The sequence below is a fragment of the Chiroxiphia lanceolata genome, chromosome 1 (genome assembly GCF_009829145.1).
Source record: "Chiroxiphia lanceolata isolate bChiLan1 chromosome 1, bChiLan1.pri, whole genome shotgun sequence".
Classification (NCBI taxonomy): domain Eukaryota; kingdom Metazoa; phylum Chordata; class Aves; order Passeriformes; family Pipridae; genus Chiroxiphia; species Chiroxiphia lanceolata.
The window spans coordinates 20914296-20937423 of record NC_045637.1 but is presented as its reverse complement, the minus strand read 5'-3'; the positions used below and the strand labels follow the sequence as shown (position 1 = coordinate 20937423).

The following is a 23128-nucleotide window of genomic DNA, read 5'->3' as shown; positions in this document are numbered from 1 at the left end:
GAGTCCTTAATATTACTGTTTATCCTTAATTTTCCACTGTTAGTGTAGAAGGTGTGGATTCCAGTGTTTCTTAAGGGACCTATTACATATTTTGTAACCATAGAACAGCAAGTTCAATAGAAAATGCTCCTGGATAAAGCTGTGGATCCTTTGGTGACTGTTGGTAGTATGTTGATCCAAATAAAAAACATGGATTTGGAAAATGAGATGTATTCAAAGAATCAGTTCTGTGAAGAGTTAGAAACATATTTTTGTGTGTTCCCTGTAGAAATCTTGCTACATCTTTTGATAAAGATTAAGACTGTAGGAAAAAGCTGGGACTGCACATGTGTTGAATGATTGGAACTATCATACTGGTCTACTGTTGCTATTTATGGTGGTGGGGAATGGAGTTAGAACATGAATCCTGACTATGTTGTATGTTGTAGTTGTGCTGTTAAACATGCACAGAAGGGAATTTATATTACATGTCCTTCTGCTACACTATATTTTGGAGTGCTGCATCCAGCTCTGGGGTCCTCAGCGCAAGAAGGACATGGACCTGTTGGAGCATGTCCTGAGGAGGGCCACCAAGATGATCAGAGGACTGGAGCGAGTATCTTATGAGGAAAGGCTAACAGAGTTGGGCCTGTTCAGCCTGGAGAAGAGAAGATTCTGGGGACACCTTAGGGTAGCTTTTCAGTACCTAAACGGGGCCTATAAGAAAGACGAGGACAAACATTTTAGCAGGGCCTGCTGCAATAGGACGAAGAATAATGGTTTTCAACTGAACGAGAGTTGATTTATGTTACATATAAGGGAGAAGGTTTTTACAATGAGGGAGGTAAAACACCGGAACAGGCTGCCCAGAGAGGTGATGGGCTGGGGCTCTGAGCAACAAGATCTAGTTGAAGATGTCCCTCCCCATGGCAGGGGATTGGACTAGATGAGTTTTAAAGGTCCATTCCAACCCAAACCATTCTATGATTCTTTGACACTAATACCACTTCAGGGTATACAGCTCACGGTGCCTTTTCCCACACAAAACATGGTAATGACTCATAAATATCTCACACCTTCATTAGTCAGGTATCACAGTATATAAATAAGTACTTTTGCAAAATGGAGACCCCCAATGTGCCAGAAAGGAATAATTTATGTTAAGATTAAAAGAGTAAGATCATCTCTGAGAAGGAAACAGTTGATTTTTTTTTAATTGAAATTGTTTCAATCTTCTGGAATTTTTTTTCTTTCAGAAACAAATGTACATTTTAAAGCATTTCCTGCAATTCTCTTACTATTATTCAGTCAAAATATGCCTGTGAGGTAGAGGTTTCATTGAGAAACCAGAGTCAATTAAGGCTGATAGAAATGAAGATGATTTCAAAAAATGAAGATACACAGGATCATCTTCCTTTTACTTACATTTTGACAATTAAATAAATAATCAAATGACTTTATTAAAATGAGCAACACCATTAGCTAGAGTAGTGAAATTGTATGAACATATAATTGAAAATCATGGATGGTGTGATTAGACAGATGAGGAACTAGGAAGTGTGATATAGTTTTTGCAAAAGTATATCTTCATTGCAAATAGTAGGAAATAAAAAAGTAGTAGAATATTTTAATTTTGACTGAATTTTATCCCAAATTTAAATGAGATTTAAATGAAATTATATACTTTGTACCTTTGCTTGGAGGCCATGACTTTAAAGTAACCACTGATATTCTGGAGAAAACACATAAATAAGCAACCTAGGAAGTTTTTGAAACAGGTGAGGGGAGAGAACCTGGTTCCTTCACTTACCAGTCATTGTCTTTATTGTTCAAACTGATAAAATTCCTGTACAGTGTTTTCTTATGGACATTTGAGATTTAGATACACCATTTCATGTTTTTTAATTGTTTGTTTTCAAGTGACAAGTTTTGAAATGACACGAATGCAGCAGTGGCCTGACCGTCAGAGGTTCTGATACTTTCTGTGTGCATCTCTTTTAGTGGATTCAGGAACTTGTTTTTAGCTAATCTGCTTTAAACTGCTACAGGTCAAAGCCTTCACCAGGATGGTTTATAATTCTATAAAGGATAAACCTGAGGAGCAATGCTAGGGAACTTCTTTTTTGTTCTGCCTTTATTTCTTGTGCAAGTAAATAACACATTTGACACTTTCCTTGAAGTAAGTATTCTACCTTTCTAGTGTTATGCATTTTGAAATACTTTAGATAAGGACAAATAGCTTTTTAAAAATCAATTCTCCAATCTTCACCAATTCTAAGGACTTCCAGAATATTTTGTTTTAATAAAGCCATCTCAAAAACTCCTTTAAGCAAATTCAAAATTGAATGTCCTTGCTGAATATCTTTCTAGGTTAATTTCTCTAATAAATTGACTGACTTTGGGAATTTTATTTTAATTTTAATCATTGAATCAAAGTTTAATAATTTTGGATATTCCATGACGGAGTTCAGAAAATGGCAGTTGTTTTTAGCAAATTGTCTCATAAAACAATTCTATATAAAATTACAGTAGAAGAGATAAAAAGCAATTATTCGCCATCCTTTTATCTTACTGCAGTTAAAACTTCCTATTCCCCATTTTTCCTTCACGATGTTCCAAAGTAATCAATATTATTATTCCAGTCAGGAAACACCTAGGTGTTGATGATAACGTTTCTGTCATTTTTGTGGAAAATTCACTGTTAAAAAAGAGAGAAATTTTTTCTCGTTTTTCTTTTGCCATTCTGAACAGGTCCTGGGCCCTACCAAGAGCCTTATTGTTTCTAAGCCATCTGTGTGGTAGGTCTGTACCTCCACAGTGTCTGACAGCTTTCTCACCTGAATTTTAACAAATGTGACAAGGATTTGTAGAAGCCATAGGTTACTTCTCCTACCCCTGCCTTCTTACTGTTGGAAAATGTCTCTAGACTCTTACCCTGTTCTTGAAACTTGACTCAAGCTGATTTTGTGTCTTATGAAGAAACACACTCTGAGTCTCATCAAGATTGTCATGTGCTTTACATGCTCTAAAGGATATGTGTTTTTTATTTAACAAAGAAATATGTTAATTTCCATATCACTGAAATTTGGAAAAAACCCTTTTTTATAAAAAGAGTTACAAAAACAATAGAATATTTCCTATACTTAGAATACCTCTGACAAAAGCTTCCTGTACCAGCTATTGTACAGGATTGTTTTCTGAGACATCTCTTCTCTTAGGGAAGCTTAATGATTTTCCTCAGCTCTTGAGTATTGTCTTTCAGATTGGGATCTCTAAAAGTCATTTGGAGAGTTGGCAACTTAGACCTTCCTGTCTTGGGCCACTTGTCCGAGTCTGTTCTCTGATCCTGTTTCTCATGTATCCATTTGTCTAAGCTGCTCTCCATTATCTTACTGTGTTCAAACCTCACTCTTATTTCCTTCATCACTAACAGAATGCACCTCCAGTTGCAGAAAGTGAACGAATATCTTGGTTAGAATTGGATTGCCAAACATATTTAAATACTAAGTTTCTTCTTTTCTCCTGTCAAAATTACCCTATAATCAAATCACATCCCCTACTCAAAAATGTGTTGCCTAGCTTTATTTTCAGTATTTTCAAGACTGTCATGATGTAACATAATAGAAAGTAGTCAATATATATAGGTCTTTAAATCTGTAAATAGCAGATTTAAACTTACCTGAAACCCTGATGAAGACCATACACAGTGATGGTTAAATTAGCATACAAATGTTTTCCCTAGATTGACCCCATGTACTGTTAACTTTTATGGCCTTGCTCTCATACTAAGATAACTTTGTGTTGGCCATCACAGTCAGAGAACAGGGAGGTTGCACTACGTTGTAGTCCAATTTCATATTAACTTCTGTGAGGTGTTGGAGATGTTGGAAGACAGAGAGAAGGAAGGAGAATTCATCTTACTTTCCTTTTTTTTTTTTTCTTCACCACAATGCCCATTGGCCCATTTTCTCATGCACAGATCAATGACTTACTCTCCACAGTGTTCAAGGAAAGGGGAATGTGGTCCTAGGAACTGCCAATTTCCTTTTCCAGCTTCTCTTTGAAAGTTAATTGGAAAATAAAAATCATCAACTTCTTGATATGATGTAGCTTCAGAATGGTCTTAGCTAGTTAAATCTAATGACTACATGGGGATTTTGCTTTTGATGACTACATGGGGACTTTGCTTTTGTTAGCTATGCTCCATGCTTGAAGAACACACTCAGATACATTTCTTTGTTAAGAAAGAACAGAAAACTGACTAGAAGAGTGAGTCTGAAAACCTTTTTACAATCATATATGTACTTCTGTATTAGATGAGCAAGGGTTTATATGCCCAAAAGCTTGTATTGTATTTTTTACCCATAACAGTCCATGTAAAAGACACGAGTTCCTCCTATAAACCTTGTCCTTTACCTGTACACTATGGTGTTGCAATTTTACAGTACAGAAATTAGAAGTAGTTGGTTTCATTTTAGATAGTACTGAATTTCTGAAAAGCATTAAAATTGATTTAGAGAGAGTCTGGTGGAATTAGAGGGACTAATTTTCATTTTGCTAGCTATTTTTCCTATGTCGATAGCACTAGAAATTTATATTTTAATTTCAAATTGTACAAGATAGATCCATTTTCCATTGAAATTCTTCTTCAAGCTATCCTAAAATAATCTTATCTTAAAATGTGTATGAAAACAGTGCAATAGCTACACAATAGCTACATCAATAAACTTTCCCTTTTTTTCAAATTAATAGAGCAATAGCAATTGCAAATAGCAATTCTGGAACCAGAAGATGAAACAGTTCTTGAGCAGTAAGTTATATTTGCCACCTGTTGCAATATTCAGAAACATATCATGTGCTATTAAGTTCCAGGTGTAGACCTTTATCAAAGGTAGCTAAGCAAATTCCTTATTTCAGTCCCAGGTGTGTAACAGCACACCTAGGACTCTTTGGACACAGTTAGACATTGTGGCACAGCAGGGGATGGTATAAATGTTTAATTATCTAGATTGAGCTTCAGTGGCTGGAAACCAGTGCCTATATATATAAATAATGAAGACATTGCTAGTAATAGAGTAAAGTGGCAAACCTCCCAAAGCGGTTTTTTTTTCCTCAACTGTTTACTTAGAGCTTTATTTAGCTGGGTCTTCAAGGAACAGTTTAGTAATAGATTGAGGAATTAAATGAAAAAGACCTAGCATTTGGGTTAATATCTGTTTACTGTTTAGATCTGCTGTGTGAAAAAAGGAATTTATATGGCCAGCTTCTGTTGATATCTAAAATATTGTATGCACAGACAAGACAGTTTTTCAGCATAGCAAGAGTGAATTTATATAGACAGTTGCAGCAGGTGTTGAACTTCAGTGCATTCATGGAGAAATTTAAATAAATGTGAAAAATCCTATGTTTAAACAAGATGTCACCTATGAAGTCTAAGTAGGGTATTTGAAAATTAAAACTTCCTTGGTTTGAATTATTATAAAGATGCCTTCATTCAGCATCAAGAAGATCTACGGAAAAGCCTGGATTTCAGGTAGCTAATTCAATTTTAGTCAATTCATGTGTGTTAATGTTTGTGGCTTTTTGAGAATTAGTTTCATGTAGTTCACAAGCCCTTTTTAGCATTTTAGGTCTGTAAGTAATAAAATACTGATGCTTTGTAAACCAAATACATAAATAAATTAACAGGATTTCTGTTTTATGTTGGGGATAATATGCTTTCACAAAATAAATCCCTACAGTGTTTTAATACTGATAGGATCATAGATGTACCTTTATTAATTGAAGTTGAAATCTGAGTCATTTAGTTTACTATGTATACATGTACCTCCCATTTATCTTTAAATGTTTAAACTTGGTCAGTGTTAATCACTAGTGTTCATTTAACCTGTTCATCTTTCAGTTTCAGTGTAATTGCTACATAACTTCAGAGTCATGACCTGTTTAATTAAGGTGTTCTTGCTCTCAGATACTTGGTCATGTGATTATGAAAGATGATATTGCTGTAACGATTTGGATTTCTTACAGTTCTAGGTAGGCAATATATGGTATCTTTCTAAGAGATTAGAATAGTTTTACCTCTACATTGAAGATAGGTTTCAAATGCCTATTTCTCCCAATGTGTACAATTGTCTAGTGTCTCTTTGCATTCAGTATTAGCTAATTTTTAGATTATATCACTGTTATGATTATATATTTTTTAACAAATTGTTTTTTCTCGGTACACGTGAAGCAAATTCCTCTTAATTCACTTCAAATTATTTTTTAGTTTCATCTAATCCTTGTTTGGCTTCTTTTTGTCATGGACATCATTGTGAGTGGCCAAAACTTTCACTATAGTGGATGTCTGGCCTCAGTAATTTTGGAGGACCATAATTGCTTAAATTGTTCTTAACGTTGCTGTGTAGCAAAAAGTGAACATTGGTTCAAAATTTAACCTATAGATTCAGGCAACAATCTCAAGTGCTCATTAAAAATGTCTAAAATATCTTCTATTCAAGATAAAATGCTTTATTGTTATGGACCATGTTGCAAAGAGATTTTTTTTTCCATAATCTGTGCTTCCAGAGTCCTTCTAGATTAATATTGTTTTTGTTTTATATCTTATTCATGTATTTATCTTAACTATTTATAAAAGATTTTGAAATAAAATAGCTGTGATGCTAGAACATTAGAGTTCTGTAATTTTATTGTACCAAAGCAATAAATTGCCATAGATATACTTAGTATTATGGACAGGATTCTGATACTTCTATTGTAGTTGTGTTATTTAGTAATATTTTCTCCTCATGTTTAGTACAACACTACCAGCAAAGATTATCTGTGTATTACATAAGGAAAAGGTTGTGTAAATGAAGCATGTTTTTAGTGATTTTTAGAGAGATACACTTTTATTTACTGGTTACCATTCAGATCAGCATGAGATCTGCTAATTGAAGCCTCCTAAAGAGCATAGGGGACATGATGAACAAAGAAGGCTGTAGATTAACTGGCTCCTTTAATGTTGAAGAACAGGCTTTAATCAGATATTATCTCCTGCAATATATTTTAAATCAGTCACTGTTTCAGGTATTTTGATACCTTTGTCAGAAATGCTTCTAAATAAATAAATAAATAAATGATCTAACTAGAGAAGTATGCATTTGATTTCAAAGCATACAGTGTCTAACCAACTCAGAATAACAGCACCATAAATCTGGATGTACTCTGCAGTGATGAAATTGGTAAGCATAGGAAACACAACACTAATTCCTTCAAACATGTGGAGACATGACAAGTCCAAAGCTGCTTCCCCAGTGTGCTGTCTTGATCCTGTTGCTGTGATAATGCTCTCAGTTGGTGAGCTGCCGTGTTGATTTACTTTTCTCAAGGCTGTAATAAGCCTGGAAAAGTTTTCTTCACATCTGGTGACGTGGAAAAACAGATGGATGACCTGCACATATTGTAAATGTGTAATTTACATTGTAGATGTAAAGAACGTGCAGGCTCTTGCCTGTTCTCTCGAGTGAGCAGCAGTTCTCACAGCTGAAGCTGAATTGAAAAGTGTGTCTGTAGGCCAGAAGTAGTGTTCTATGTAAATCTGTGAGTTTCCTCTTACTGACGCCCCCCCAAACCGATATTTCTCACCTCATGAAGAGCAATCCCGTTCAGTGGTTGTTTACAGAAATGCCAGAACACTTCAAAGGTTTTATTACAGCTTTCTGAAACCCTTTGCTGTTAGTGCGTTTTGGTGGTGTTGCTAACCTGGAACACAGGAAAGCCCACTAGAGGGGGTCAGAAATGTTTTGTTATCTTGCCAAGTCAGTATTTCAAATTATTTTTGTTACTACTTTTTGTCCAACTCTAGGAAAGTGTAATATAATGCCATGGCCTTTATGGCGTGTTCTAATCTGCATGCCATATAGTTGTCATAGGTAAGGGTTTATTCATGCCCCAAATCCACAGAATAAGCTGCCTGCTGTGTAAGGCAATTATTTGAGGGAGAGCATGCCACCAGTTACAAGCTTACACTTAACAGCTAGGGAAAAAAGGGATGGCTTTATCAGGGAGAAACAATCCATTTTCATTTTCCATGGAGTTAAATGTGGGTTATGTGAGGTCCAGAACTGGGAATTAAAACATATATAACTTTACTTTCTGGGAAGAATATAAATTCTTTCATGAAGAAACCATCATGTCAGGATTTAATCTCAACTGTTTAATCCCTTTTCTTTCTGAAGCCCCAGACATTTAACCTAGCCCATTTATAAAGGCTGCATGTGGTGTCTTATAGAGCTGACTCACTTCCCTAAACATTGTCCATAGTGTATACTGAAAAAATGAAGGGAGAAGCAGAAGCCATGGAGATGACAATAGTAAGATTCAGTGGCTATCAAGGAAAACTAATAAGAGCTTCCAGGGGTGAGTTGGAATGTAATAACTGCACAGCCTATTTAAAAAGAATTTCTAACAAGCCACATGGTCTTTGTTAGGCAAACTCTGTGTCCTTTCTAAGGCACAAACATAGTTTCCAGTACGTACTTCTAGAAAGCCTTTTATTCTGATGAGAGCTTCAAATATTGATGCCAAGTTTTTCAGGACAAAATTGTGTTGATAATTCAGTAATATTCTTTGAAAAGTCCACTAGTTAGTTGTTATCTGCAAACTGCAATTATAGTGTGGGCACTTTCTGAAGAGTGATTCAGTTATTGATGTTTCTCAAGTCACTTAGTCCATGATTTGTTTGCTGTTCTTACTTCATTTGGATTAACATATTAAGAATTTGGAAGGAAATGAAGGACTTACTAAGGTATGAGTGCTTTGTACTGTCAATTCCCATACACAAAATATGTATGTAAAGAGCTTTACCACATTATATTTCTCTTTCCCTGCAACAGGGAATGATGCAACAGAACGATAAAACAGCAAGTGATCGTTAAATTGTAGATACAATTATCTCAGTGAATGGGAAATATAACTAGTTTTAGAGAAGGCAGTAATCCTTATAACATTTTCAAAGCCTGCTAATTTAAACTAGCAGAGAAGGGGAAGCATTCACCTAGTAGCAGAAGGACTTTACATATGTGGAATCTGTAGATATTTTAAAGTAAGTAATAATTATGAAAGTATAGAAAAGTAGGCATTTAGCCAGATGGGCTTCCTAACAAAGGGGATTATTTGACACTGATTTATAAAAAAAACCCAACAACAAACCCCCCTTTATTTCATTGTGCATAACTTCTTTTTTTTCTTTTGTTAAATATGATTGTTCTCTTCAGCATATTGATAAGTAATATATACCTGACCTCTGCTAGGTGTCACTAAATCTGTTACTTTTCTACCCTTAGTCTCCTATTTTTTTTTTTAATTTATTAAACAGGCATACTGACCTACATATAGAATATTTTTTTAGTCTTAGATTTTCTTACTGTTCTGTCAGGGTTAACTGTGGCTGCAGCTCGTGCAGTCCTAGGATGTGTAGCTGTTGTAGTATGCAAGGCAGCGTAGGTTTCCTGGATAGCACAGCACTGCGAGCTGGTGGGAGGGGAGTGTCCCACTGTGCACTGTGCTGCTGCGGCCTCACCTCAAAGGCTCTGTGGGATGGGGGCACCACAATGTACAAAGGACATCAGACTGTTAGAGTGAGTCCAGAGGAGGGAGACAGAACTGAAGAAAGCTCTCAAGGGTAAGACTTATGAGAAGTGGCTGAGGTCACTTGCCTTGTCCCGGTTGGAGAAGAGAAGGCAGAGGGGTGACTTCATTGCAGTCTACGGCTTCCTCATGGGGACACGGCGGTGGGGTGGAGAGCTTCAGGTTGGATATTAGGAAAAGGTTCTTTCTGCAGAGAGTTGTTAGCCTGTGGAACAGACTCCCCAGGAAAGTGGTCATGGCATCGCAACTGTTCTGGGAGCATCTGGATGATTCTCATAGTCATATGGTTTAGTTTTAGGCAGTCCTACAAAGAGCAGGGAGTTGGACTTGATGCTCCTTATTGATCCTTTCCAACTTGAGGTAGTCTGTGATTCTGAATGTATTATATTTTGTCTGATCTTTGCAGCTTGCACTGAGAGCTGTGCTGCTGTGAGTGCATTGTTGGAGTCTAGGCAGCAAGTTCATGTAAAGTTGACGAATGTTTATGTGGGATTCAATACAGCAGTAACTGCGTGATAAGCATCTCAATTTTTCTATTACCATTCTCTTACATTTCATTAGAGTTGGATCTTTCATTTTTCTCAGACAATTTCAGTAATGAATGATGACACAGATGATGTAAATGGTGTAATATTATTGATTTCAATTTAATGCCATCTGCATAGAGACCCCAGGCTTATTGTGGTCCTGTCACATTTTCTCCCTTTTTGGTCTCTTGTTGGTGTTGATATTATGTCTTATATTTCTAAATAGCCTGTGAACACTTAGTACCATTCATCTTCAGACAGTTTACAAGCGTTAACTAATGAATATGCTCAGAACCTCTGAGCTGTAGATAATTTGTTAGTTTTATTAGCTGGTCCCTTAATGAGGCTATGACACTAGTACAGATTTTTAAACACAAAGAGGCCTAGATATTGAGACTTTCAGGTGACCAAAGTCTCAAAATGAAATCATTGTAAGATATTTGAATATTATTTAACAATGCCTTTGAGACTAAAAGTCTTGGTAAAATAAAACAACTTGGAAATGTCATTTGGAGGATTTCTTCTATCTTCCAAATTAATAGTTATTAAAATACCTACAAAAATAAGAAAATATTGGAATAATATTTTATTGAAAAACCTTAATATTTTCAGACATCCTCTATTTGTAGTAGAAACTGTTAACATCAATCACTTTTCTAGAAAGCTTTTGAAAATAAGTAACTCTAATTTCTATTTGTATTACCTTACTCCAGCCATAACTGCTTATTTGTATTTTTTACCAAAAATATAACTACCTTTCCTCCATCACAAATTTCTAATCCATCAGTAAAGCTGCTCTAACAACAATCTTTACAGAGAGAATTATTTTTTTAGGAATTAGGAGAACAAATAGGCAAAACCAGTTGGAATGATGAGTTCAAGGAACTCATTTTTGTGCAGAGATGGCTAAGAATTGGAGTGTAAAAATTAACTCTAACTTCTTTTTTAGAAGCTTAAATGATGCTAGACAACATAGACATTACTGGTTAAACTGAAACAGTGAGGACTAATTTAATAATGAAATGGAGGGGAAAGCTGTAAGCAACTTCCTAGCTGAGTTCCTCAAGCATTAGTACTGGGGAAGATCTTTAATATTTTCACTAGTGGCCTTGGCATAGGGAACAAGGATGCTGTAATTAAATACATCAGTAACACAAAGTTGGATACTTATCAGTACAGGAGAACAATGGGATACTGTACAATAGAGAGCCAAATGACCTTGTGAACTCCAGTAGTAAAAAAAAGAGTGAGATAAAATAGAACTAAATGTAAAATCAGGAATTTAAGAACTAATAAGAATTTCTACCCTGACCTACAGGTCAGGGACTCTTTTGGGGCTCAGTCCCGATCAACAATCCTGAATTCTGCTTTCCATAGCAGGGTAACCATGTCCAAGCTGCTTATTAGGACTAGTTCTTGCTCTGTCACTGTGTGTTGGCTTTTCTCCTTCACTGTGTGTTGGCATTGTCTGGGAGATGCTGGTTAGCAAAGGCCTGATGGTGCCAGGAAGCGTAAGAATTAGCAGGCAGTCCTGGGCCAGCACCTGGCCCTGTGACAGGGCTATGTCTTGCTAGTATAGGCATAGTCTAAAAGAGCAAAAACTATTTGTTCTTGAAAAATAAAAGCAGAGAGGGTAAGCAATTGGGTACTTTAAAAACATCAAGCAGCAACTCTGAGGAGAGAAAGGAGCTATTTAAACTTAATGACAACAGCAGCAGTACAAGAGTAAATAGCAATAAACTAGTCTGGAATATATGAGCACTGGAAATTGAAAATCACTCCTTCCATGGTAGCTGTAGGACTTGGAAAAGCATTTTTACAGATTTTGGGCTCATTATTTATAATTAATTTTAAGATAAAAGTTTATTAAATTATGAAGTTTTTTTAAAAATTATTTTCTCTGAAGCAGCAGGCAACTGTAATCAATGCATGAGGTCTTTTTCTATCTAGTATTATTATTTAGTGAGCTTTAGTTTTCTAAAAAAAGCGTAGGAGATGTATGCTCAGTTCTCTTGCTTTCCTAAGACTACTACAAATCTGGAAATTTAGTAAAGGTTTAGCTAAATTTAGTAAAGGTATATTCTATTTACTTACAGCTGGTTTACTTCATGCCAAACTCACTGTACTTAATAACCCTCATGGCCCTGTGGAGTACTTTGAAGGCTTACAAATTCCCTTATGGAAGCAATGCAGCTGTATCTGAAAACACTGACCGGTTTGTACTATGTGCAGATCACACCCAATGTCACATTAACCATTTTATCACTGGAATTCTGTCTACCATTCTAGTTCTTCATGAAATCACAAAAACTGATGAAGAAGCTGAATATGGTCAATATGGCACTGTGCAGGAATTATGAACTCTCTTCACTGGCATATGGAGTTGTACCTGTGCTGTAATGAAAAAGAGCAAATTATCACCTTCACAGATCTTAAAGAATATCAGTTTCTTGTGAAAGCATGTGAACTGCTTCTTTTTATACAGCATACTTTAGGAAGGATGTGCTCTGGCTTATATTAACCCACATTGCATAGTGTTCCAACTAACAGTTTCTAGTCCTACTGTGCACGTGGAGGCCTTTTTTCACATTTTTGGAACATAAATAATCTGTTTTCCTAGTCAAATATCTTACTTGTTAGTTGTACTCTAGGATGGAAAAAATGTATGAACAAAATTACTAGTATATGCCTTATGGATAATAAAAAAGTGATACAAGAGAGTTACTGTCTCCATTAGGAACATGAGTACAGCATTAGTACAAAAGAGTTGAGTATACCTTTCAAAAATTGTAGTCACACATATTTCTCTTATACTTGAAAGATAGAACCATGTAAACATACACTGTATACTGCAACTGCATGCACAGGAAGTGATATACTTATTTTATGCTGACTTGGTTGTTTATGGCCATTATAACTTTTCATACATAATATATTCATTCACTACAAACTCAAGAGCAAATGTGTAGTATGGTCACTCTCTCAGTGCAAAGAATTTTTCTGTGCAAATACACGTATCCCCTAAAATATATGTGGAGATGTTGGTCTCATAGCAGTATTGTAGGCTTTTCCATTTTTATGAACTGGTATTGGAATTCCTGTGGTATTTAATACAATTTTGGGGGATAGGTATCCATTTATCATTACTGACATAAGGCAAATAAACATTATAGTGGTTTTGGCATTCAGTCAAACTGATTATAACTTTATTACTTGTATGAAAGTGAAAGTCAGTACCATAGCACAGACTAGTGGCATAGCAAAATATTGAAAAAACAGGTAATCTTTATCAACTCTTATAGCAGTCACAAATTCAGGAATTATCTTTGTTCCTGTAATATACTTCCTTGAATAAATGCATCAATTTAACTGAAGGAAATTGAAAGGGGAAGGTATCCCACAGGTACAATTCAATAAATAGAGTTTAGTGGATAAATACTAAGATAAAACCTTTGTTTGCTATGGTGTAATATCAGAATGGAATGGAATGGAATGAAATGGAATGGAATGGAATAGAATAGAATATTTCAGTTGGCAAGGACTTACAATGATCATCTAGTCCAACTACCTGACCAGTCCAGGGCTTACCAAAATTTAAAGCAAGTTGTCAAGGGAATTGTCCAAATACCCCTTAAACACAGACAGGCTTGGGGCATCCATGACCTCTCTAGGAAACCTGTTCCAGGATTTGACCACCCTCTCTGTAAAGAAATGCTTCCTAATGTCCAATCTAATCCTTCACGACCTACAGTCTTCTGATTATAGATGAAGCTACCATGCAATGGTATCAAATAAAAACCTAAACTCTTTAAGGAGAATTTCACACTGCTGTAACCACTGCAAGTGTTTGTTCTCAGGTACTATCAAATAAATCCATAGTTGTTCTGTTGACAGTTATTTGGGATTTATTTTTATGTAGAAAAATAGTTACCAATGCGCAGTTACAAATGATCATAGAATCATTCAGTTTGGAAGGGAGCTGGCGTTTATCTAGTCCAACCTCCTGCTCAAAGTAGGATTGACACCACAGAAGAAAAAAACCCAAACTTCTGGGCAAGTCCTCTTGTTAACATGATGATATCTTGTCTATACAATCAGAGCAGTAAAATGATTTGGAAAAGTTTCTGTTTCATTAAAAATATAACCAGATTCTGCTGTTTACAATGTATGAGCATAAAGTAGATATGATTTATTCTATTCACTCCAAAATAATGATCTTTAAAATAGATCTTAGCAGCTACAAATAATGCATCAGTATTCTGGACCCGAACCTCTAGAATGATGTCTCTAAAGATAAATCCTACAGCCAGTGTAAAAGCCTCTGTGTTTTCCAAAAATATGAATGTTGGCTATTGATAGCAAATGCTATATTTAAGTCTTCCACAGTTATAGACAGTTGCTTTCATTAGAAAGGAATATCAAAACTAACATTTTTAAAGGAGGAACCTCATGGAAAGCAATACAAATTTTCCCTCATCAGTAGTGGAAATCAGTACTTTTAGCTGTAAGAGACAACATAGACTTCAGATGGCGGGAGCAAAATGGAATTATTGTTTTTTTAGGACAAACATGAGCCATGTTTTGGTGGCAATATAACCAAATAGATAAAATTTTATGTTTTAGCTAACTTCAAGCAGTTTCTATTCTAATTCAAGGAGCTTTGAATTCTAAATATTAAGGAGAGTACTAAAAAGTTTAACTTGTGACAGGGAAAACTAAGTGCTATTGCTATTTTGCTGGAAAACTTTGGCAGATTTTAATGTATTCTGAAACAAACCAATAACCAGAAAAGCAGTTCCATCTCATTTTCTGGGGAGATAATGTTCAAAGTGAATCTCACAGTCTCAGAACCAAGACACCAACTTATTAAATTTATAGTTCTTTGGAAACACCGTTATATTTCAAATAGGCAAAATGGGGAAAGATCAGCAGAAATTGGGACTAGAGGTAAGGAATATATACCATTGGCCCCCACTGATACTAGGGCTATATTAGCTAAAGATGCATAGATTTGCTATATAATCCTAATTTCTGTGACTGCACAGAGGAAGCTGACTCATGGTCCTGGGTGCCAGTGCTGGTTCTGCAGTGTCTATTCCACAGCAACATAGTGACTAATGGAGAGATGTCCTCCAGCCTTGAAGAAATTTCGTTGGTACAGCACGACTTCAAACAATGCTCCATGACCTAATAGAGTTGTTTTGCACCTGGAACAGACTGGAAAAAAAAAATAACCCAAAACAGGACTAGGAGCAGTGTGTTAGTAATCTTTATTATTTGCCCTGATACTGAACCCAAGCAAAGGGTTTTCCTACTCTTCCATGTGTCTCGTCTTTCCTTGCAATGTTGCATTCTTGTTACCTTGTATAATGCTTAAGGACGTGTATCCTGCATAAAATACAAGAACCAAAAAAACCCACAAAAAGATATATATATTTAAACCATGTGAAATTTGGTTAAGAATACTACCAGCAAGCACAACAGTTAATATAATGCTAATATATTAGATGTTGTTGGCAAGCAGGTGAACTCTAATAGATTTGGTAAAACAACAATACTATAGAAGCCTTCTAGTGTAATTTTTCATCTCAGCACACCTGAGTAGTATTCTGAAGGCTAATGAGAATTTGGTGTAATTATTCCTTAGGTTGTAGTGTCTAAACTAACAAACTCAAACTGATGTGTAATCAAATATATCAGATATACTGTGCCTTTTAATCTAATCTTAAATAAAGCAATATTTCCATTCTATTATTAGAAGTTAGTGATAGGCCATCTATCACTCTACTTAGGGGAACAGTGAATGGTGTTTTGTAAGGGAGCTGCCTTTTCACATTATCTAAAATGATTGTCGTATTATATTTTTATTAATTTTTTTTTCTTGAAATATCTGCAGATGTAATTTCTTGATGAATATATTTTCCATTTTATTGAATTTAAAGTGGTGTATGAAACGTGTTTTGAAAAATTTTATCTAATAGCAAAAAATTATAATGTCTTTTTAGGACAAGGCAAGGAAGAGATTATTTTGTGCATTAATTATTTCTGATGCATAGATGTGAAATGACTGATTATTGTAGGTTTTGCAGAATTTGTTTTATGGACCTATGTAAAAAAAGTGTTAATATTATGTGATAAAGCTATTAGCAGAAGTGGGAGCATAGTATGAGTAATCTTGTAAAAAATAGTGAAGAAATAAAAAATGAGATAGAATTTGTTTGTTCCTTGTATGGAGCTAACCTTTGTGAATGGAAAGCAGAAGGAAGGTTTAAAGTAAACTGTCTAATCCAAATTTGGAATACTTCTTTACAGTGTTGTATAAAAGAAAAGAAATTTGTCTTTTAAAAAAATGGATATAAGCGTTGATGGGAAAATGTCAGGCTGGATATATTTAGTGCGGCTATTTTCACACTTGAGAAGTTGATTTGAACAGAACTTCAGCAATGCCTATTACAGGCACTAGATGGTGTTTCAGCCTTTCCTACGGAAATGCACATCCCGCTCCGGTGCCACTAGCACTTGAGATTCTAGTTTTGAACTAGTACTTAGCGTTGGAGAGCAGAATTTTGTCCATATTTTCCTTTTCAACTTGGGAGTGTCCCCATGTGAAGAACTGACACCCGCAAATTGCAACAGTGATGTTTATGTACAAAATGTGTTCACAAGTGCTGAAGTCCTTAGGGTGGTGCTCAGGAGAGTTGCAAACGGGTGTAGTAGGTACTGTGCCTGCTCTGGAGTGCAGATTTCTGATGTAAGGGATTAACTCTTTTAATTACTGTTTTAGAAGGGAAAATTCTGTGGTTCTTCACAGGTTTGTAAAACGGCGTGTATTGAGCATGCAGTCCACTGGGGTAGTCTCCTCTCTGCTTCTCTGCTGTGCTGCCCTCACAGTCCCATGAAATGCTCTGTCCTGTGGGGACTTGGCAGGGACAGACCTGCTCTGCATGTGTGACCTGCTGAGTGCTCTGTTGCAGGCACCTGGGAGCAGGAGAAATCCTGTCCAGGAATATGCCACCTTCCCATCTGTGCTCTTATAATGCTACCTTACAAGCGTGTCTCATTTAATTGAGGGGTCCGCACTAAAAATTACCGGTATTTTTTAAATTGCAAGAATGTTTCCATTGCAGCAATAAGATGGAGAAGCAATTTAGCTCAGTACTATTTGAGGGCTTGTAATTTTTGCGCTCACTGAAAGCACATACATTTGTGTCTGTGTGACAGGTGCCATTCTTCTCATTGTGTGTGATTATTTGAATCACATTATGACTGTTAGGGTCAACACTATGAAATCATGCATATTGAAAGTACATTGAAAATAAGGCTTTATCAGAAATGTTAGCTGCAATTATCATTAGACAGTCTTAGAAAAGCAGAAAAGATCTGCAAAATACATAAATATATGCACTTTTCATGCAATGTGTTTGAATTTTTTTCAACCTGAAATACTCTAAGTAAATTTTTCAGGAGTCAGGTTATGTCAGGAGTACTCTTCCTGATTCTACTTTTAGATGAGGAGATATGAAATCATATTCATTCACAAGGATCTCTTATTCTGTTGAGTACAAGAGAATAATACTAATCATTCTGGAGTGCACTGTCTGGGGACAAAATATGGCTGTCAGCCAAGGACATATTGCCCAGGTGTTTTGACTATAATATCTAGTTTTGTGATATTATGACATCTACTAATAGAAATAGCACATGAAAAAATGTTGGGCATTTTATCTCATTGTCATTAAAGTTGTTACATATTTGTATACTTCAACAGTTGTTTTAGATCCGGTCTTTTTATTGTACTGACACATATGTGGAAAGTTTAGAACTTCTTTCAGCTGTGTACAAACCAAGTAGAAATACTGAAGCCTTTTAATTGCTATTAATAAAAGAGGGCAAAAATACTTTTGTCTTGGGTGCTGAACTTTCATGTTGGCGTTTTCATGTACTTTCTAACTTAACTAGTAACGGTAAAACAGGCCTGTTCTTCAGTTTGTATTTTAATGGTGGCCAGGCCTGAAGAATACACAGTTTTGACCTTTGAATGTCATCTAAGGATATCTAACCTACCTCAGGGAGCAAACCACTACTTAGAGAGTCATTCTCTTTTTTACCCTCAGTGCTTTAATGATTTATTCTGTCTTGTTGATGTAAGCAGACATGAGTTCTCATAGATGGTATCAGCCCTATACAAAATATTAGGCAGTGTACCAGGATGGGGCATATCACCACCATTAAATGGGTAAGGGATACCTGCTTTTCCTGCCCCAGCCTGACAGTTTGTGAATGAAGGAGTCAGTGAGTTTAACTTGAGTATGAATCTTGCATCCAGGTAGCCCTCTACATGAAGCTTTCATCGAAACATTTGTTGTAAAGTTTGACTAGAGAGCATGGCTGAAATTTTCTACTAGAAAACAGCCTGGAGAATAAGACACAGATTGATGCTTCTGAAACCTTTTCTGGTGGACTGAGCTAGATGTATTAGGGAGGTAGAAACTACATCTTCCATATTATTCAACCATGGAGCCAGCTACATTTAAAAGAATAATGAAGAACATTAATGTAAACCTTTGAATTTCCTGAACTGTACAACCTTGAAAAAGAAGCATCTTAGTGTAGGATTAGAGACATTATAACTACATTGAAGGTTGAGCATAGACATTCAAGGAACATGTAGTAAAAATGGTACCATTTTGTCTATGAACTTAGACAAAGATATTTAAGGAGCAGAAAAAGAAGAATAAAAATAAAAGAAAAAAAAAAGCCAAGCTAAGGCTGAAGAAAAGTGAAGATTAAGGAGTGAAGGATTAAAGTTGCAGTGAAATAATGCTATCTACAACCAAAATTTTAAGATAACACAATAATCAGTTTGAATGTACCATTGTGTTCATGACTGGTGTGTTGTATTTGATTCACTACATCCTGATTTATTCTCATATAACATAATAACTGAATATGAAATTGACTTACAGATAATTGGTGCTGTCAGTTTGCTGCACTGGTGTGTGACTAAGGTGATCAGATAAAAAAGCTTTGCAAGCAAGTAGATTTTAGATTATTAAAAAACCTCATTACTATATACAGGATCTCACAACTGGGAAGGTGTAATACTTTTAATAATTTAGTAAGCATACAATGAAAGGTAAATCTTGGCTATGAAGTAGGGAGATGCACCATCTTATACATTGCGCTACTTTATTTACAAAATGACTTTAATTTAAAATTGGTCTGAAAATTAAGTCACTTCTTGAAGTCAGCTTCTTCATATAAACATAAAAGATGCAGACCACTGTGGAAGTAAATCAGTGAGCATTTTGGAGAATTATAAAATTACTTGTTTGCAATAGCAGAGGATCTATTCCAAAGTTCCTTACTCAGTGAGAGAATGGATTAAAAGCTTAATGATTTCTTAATTCATTTTTTCTATCATCCTCAAACTATAGTCTTAATTTTTTAGAACTTACATATATTGCCATTGGAATGTCAAGATGTAGAACCTTTTCATTTATATTGCTTCTATCTGTGGTTTTTCCTTGTGTTTCAAATAATGAAACAAGAAAAGACTAAAATTATTTTTGCTTCTAATTTTTCTAAAACAATTTCCTCCAAGGTTGTACAGAGATATTTTATAATGTTGTAGCTAAGCTATTGTAATTTTAATAGAAAGAATTAAAACTGTATTCTTTCTACCTTTGGAAATGGCAACAATCAGTTGATGTGTACTTGATGAAGACGTTGTATACAGTGTTTACAAGCTAACAGATTTTACATTTAAATGTCTGAACAGGTAATGTGGGTATGTAACTTGTGCCGAAAACAACAAGAAATCCTCACAAAATCAGGAGCCTGGTTCTATAACAGTGGATCACATGCACCACAGCAGCCTGACCAAGAAGGAATTAGAGCTCTGCGGAACGAGGAAGCACCTCAAGAGAAAAAAGCAAAGCTGCAGGAGCATCCTCAATACCAAGGACCACCAGGTGACATATCCACACAAGCTTTGGACAAAAACAGATCTCAAGGGCTCACAAGACAAGACTCAATTAAGAATGGTTCAGGAGTAAAGCATCAAGTAACAAGTGACACAACATCAGACAGGTAAGAAAGTATTTAATGCTTATCCTTATAAGATCTCCTGAATTTATGCTACAAATTTTATTTTGTCTTTTAAACTTTTATCTTATTTTTATTCTGTAGCCTCTAAAATACATACTGGGCATTTTGAAGCAACAGTTGAGGAGTCTTTTGTTGGTTTCAGATGGTCATAGCCAATGTGTGGTATTCATTCCTTCTTATTGAAAAAAAACATGGAACATGGCAGTTGCAGCGTGACAGAGCTTGTCCAGGTGCTTGCAACTTTGTCAAATCATAGTCATTGTGCTATGTTAGCATATTTCTTTTGTGGTCACTAACTTTATAGCAAAAAACCTGTAATAATCCAAAATAGAACTCAAAAAGGCAGGTTAGTGGAAGATGGTGTCCGTTCAGACTACTGAATTAAAATATCTGGTCGTACTTGCAGTAAACAGTATTGAAGATGGTGAAATCTTTGTGTAATGACCTGAGCCTCTTCCTGGTTTTTTTAGTCCCTTGCTTTTAGTTACTGTCATTAGTATGAAAGTTTTTTTCTTCACTTGTTTGTGTTAATGCTACTTGGCATTGTTTGAAACTGTGACTCTATTGGCACTAATGTAGTAAGATCTGCTTTAACCAGAGGCTGGAGGTGGAATTCCCTCCCTTTTTCTTGAGGTGATTGTACCAAAAGGCACCAGAAGGCTCTCAACCTCTGCAGCTACATTTTACTGGAACATAAAAGTAAAAATTGTTTCATTGAATAAATTTAGTTTCTTCCTAAACAGGACCGTAATAGATCTTTAAATATGGTGAGAAGCAAAAGAAGAGAGCAAGCTTGCTCATGTGTTTCCATACAAATGATACCCTCACATGCACATGAGAGAGAGAGACCTCCAGCTGCCTTGGAATTTGGCCTCCAGAGCAGTGTAATCTGGCAGCATTCCTCTGCTGCCCAGCTATGACCTCATTACAGTATTTATTCTGTGAACTTGAAATAAGTTAGACAGATATAATATCTTTTACAGCTAATATAATTAAAATAGTTTTCCTTTTTCCTCACCTCTTGTATTCCACCATATTTTATTTCCTGCTTTTGGTCTTATATGGGAACAAGTTGAATGTAATTAGTCTAACCTTTTTTGTTTAACTTTTTCTGCTTGCTGCCCTTTGCTCTGGTTTCAGCTGATGGGTTCAGTACGTAGTGGCTCTGAGTGCTCCTCAGTTATATGTGTAGTCTCTGAGAAGTACAGCTGGCACCCTAACTTGATGCTAAGGAGCAGGAGGGAGAGACAGATTCTCTTGTGTTAATAATGTGATGATAAAAACCTCTTGCTCTTGATCTCAGCAACAATTTAACTCTAAAAATGTTTTTATATTATGCATGCAGAATTACAGAGTGAGACAGGGATATATGAGTAAAAAATTCATATATGCAAGATGCATTTACCCGAAGTAGAGTTTTATGATAAACAGGACAGTATAAAGTAATAATTGCCAAGAGGAAGAATGTGGACTTTATGCCTGAAATCAGAACTATTCTGCTAATTGTGATCACTTCTACTCAACACATTGTTTAAGTCCAGATCGTTTTTTCAGTCATTATCCTTTTCCTGTTTTATTTGTATAATAATACTGATGTTCCCTAATTAACATATTCAAGTGTGCTTAGAATCTGATATATATTACATGCTACTGAAGGATAGAGGGTCTGCTGAATATTTTTTTCCCTAATGCTCCTCACATAAACTCTTTTTTTTTTTTTTCTGGAGATAATGAAAAAGATTCCTCCATGATGCCTAATGAACATCTTTGAAATACTGGTCAAATGGGTTTTTAGAAGAGAACATCAATGTCTCTGAGAGAGACTATCCCAGAATTCAAAGATGGGGATAGGCCTTAAGTTTGGATCTCTGTATGCTGTTCTCAATAATACTGGAAAGACTTACTATTTGTGCTGATTTTTGGCTGGGGTAGAGTTAATTTTCTTCACAGTGGCCGGTATGGGGCTGTGTTTTGGATTTGTGCTGAACACAGGGTTGATGATATAGAGATGTTTTTGTTATTGCTGAGCAGGGCTTACAGAGCTAAGGCCTTCTCTGCTTTTTGTACTGCCACACTGGCAGTTGGAAATTGGGGTGCATGTGAGGCTGGGAGGAGACACATCTGGGACAGGTGACCCAAACTGACCAAAGGAATTTTCCATAAACATCATATTCAGTAAAGAAAATGGAGGGAATAAGAAGGAAGGGAGGATGTTTGTAGTGATGATGTTTGTCTTCCCAAGTAACCATTGCATGTGATGGGGCCCTGCTCTCCTGGGAGTGGCTGAACACCTGGCTGCCCATGGGAAGCAGCAAATTAATTCCTTGTTTTTCTTTGCTTCTGTGTGTGGCTTTTGCTTTACCTGTTAAACTGTCTTTATCTCACTCCATGAGTTTTCTACCTTCTATCCTTCCAGTTCTCTCCTCCATCCCACTGGGAGGGAGTGAGCAAGTGGCTGCATGGGGCTAAGACTTAAACCATGGCACAATTTTATTACATACAGCTGCTTGTAAGAGCAGAAGATAATATATTATTCTCTTTATACCGAAGTAATGCACAGAATATATATATCATAATTTGATATAATTTCAGTATTAAAATTTATAAACCCGTATATGTGCAGCATATTATTGTTTCAACCATTAGGCTAGTATTCTGTTCCCTTGATGTATGCAACAGTCCCATTTGCAATTGATAGATCCCAAACTGTTTAGACAGAGAGATAGGTAATTGATTATGGATTTTCTTTGAGTGATCTGAAATTTATTGCCTTAAAGAAGTCTGGGATGATTTTGGATTGCACATTCTTCAAGGACATTTTTCTCATATTGGATCCATTACAGAAATAAATAAAATGTAATTAAATGTCCAGAAGCAAGTTG

General features: G+C 35.8%; 1 protein-coding gene across 38 annotated transcripts in view; it reads left to right on the top strand.

Annotated features, from left to right (window-relative positions):
* Nucleotides 1-23128, top strand: part of RIMS2 (regulating synaptic membrane exocytosis 2) — a 456898-nt gene that overhangs the window by 104782 nt on the left and 328988 nt on the right. For all 38 annotated transcript variants that reach the window (XM_032680574.1, XM_032680663.1, XM_032680634.1 and 35 more), the window contains one exon: nucleotides 19918-20228. In XM_032680574.1, the coding sequence (XP_032536465.1) occupies nucleotides 19918-20228 (311 nt within the window). The remainder of the gene's footprint in view (nucleotides 1-19917; nucleotides 20229-23128) is intronic.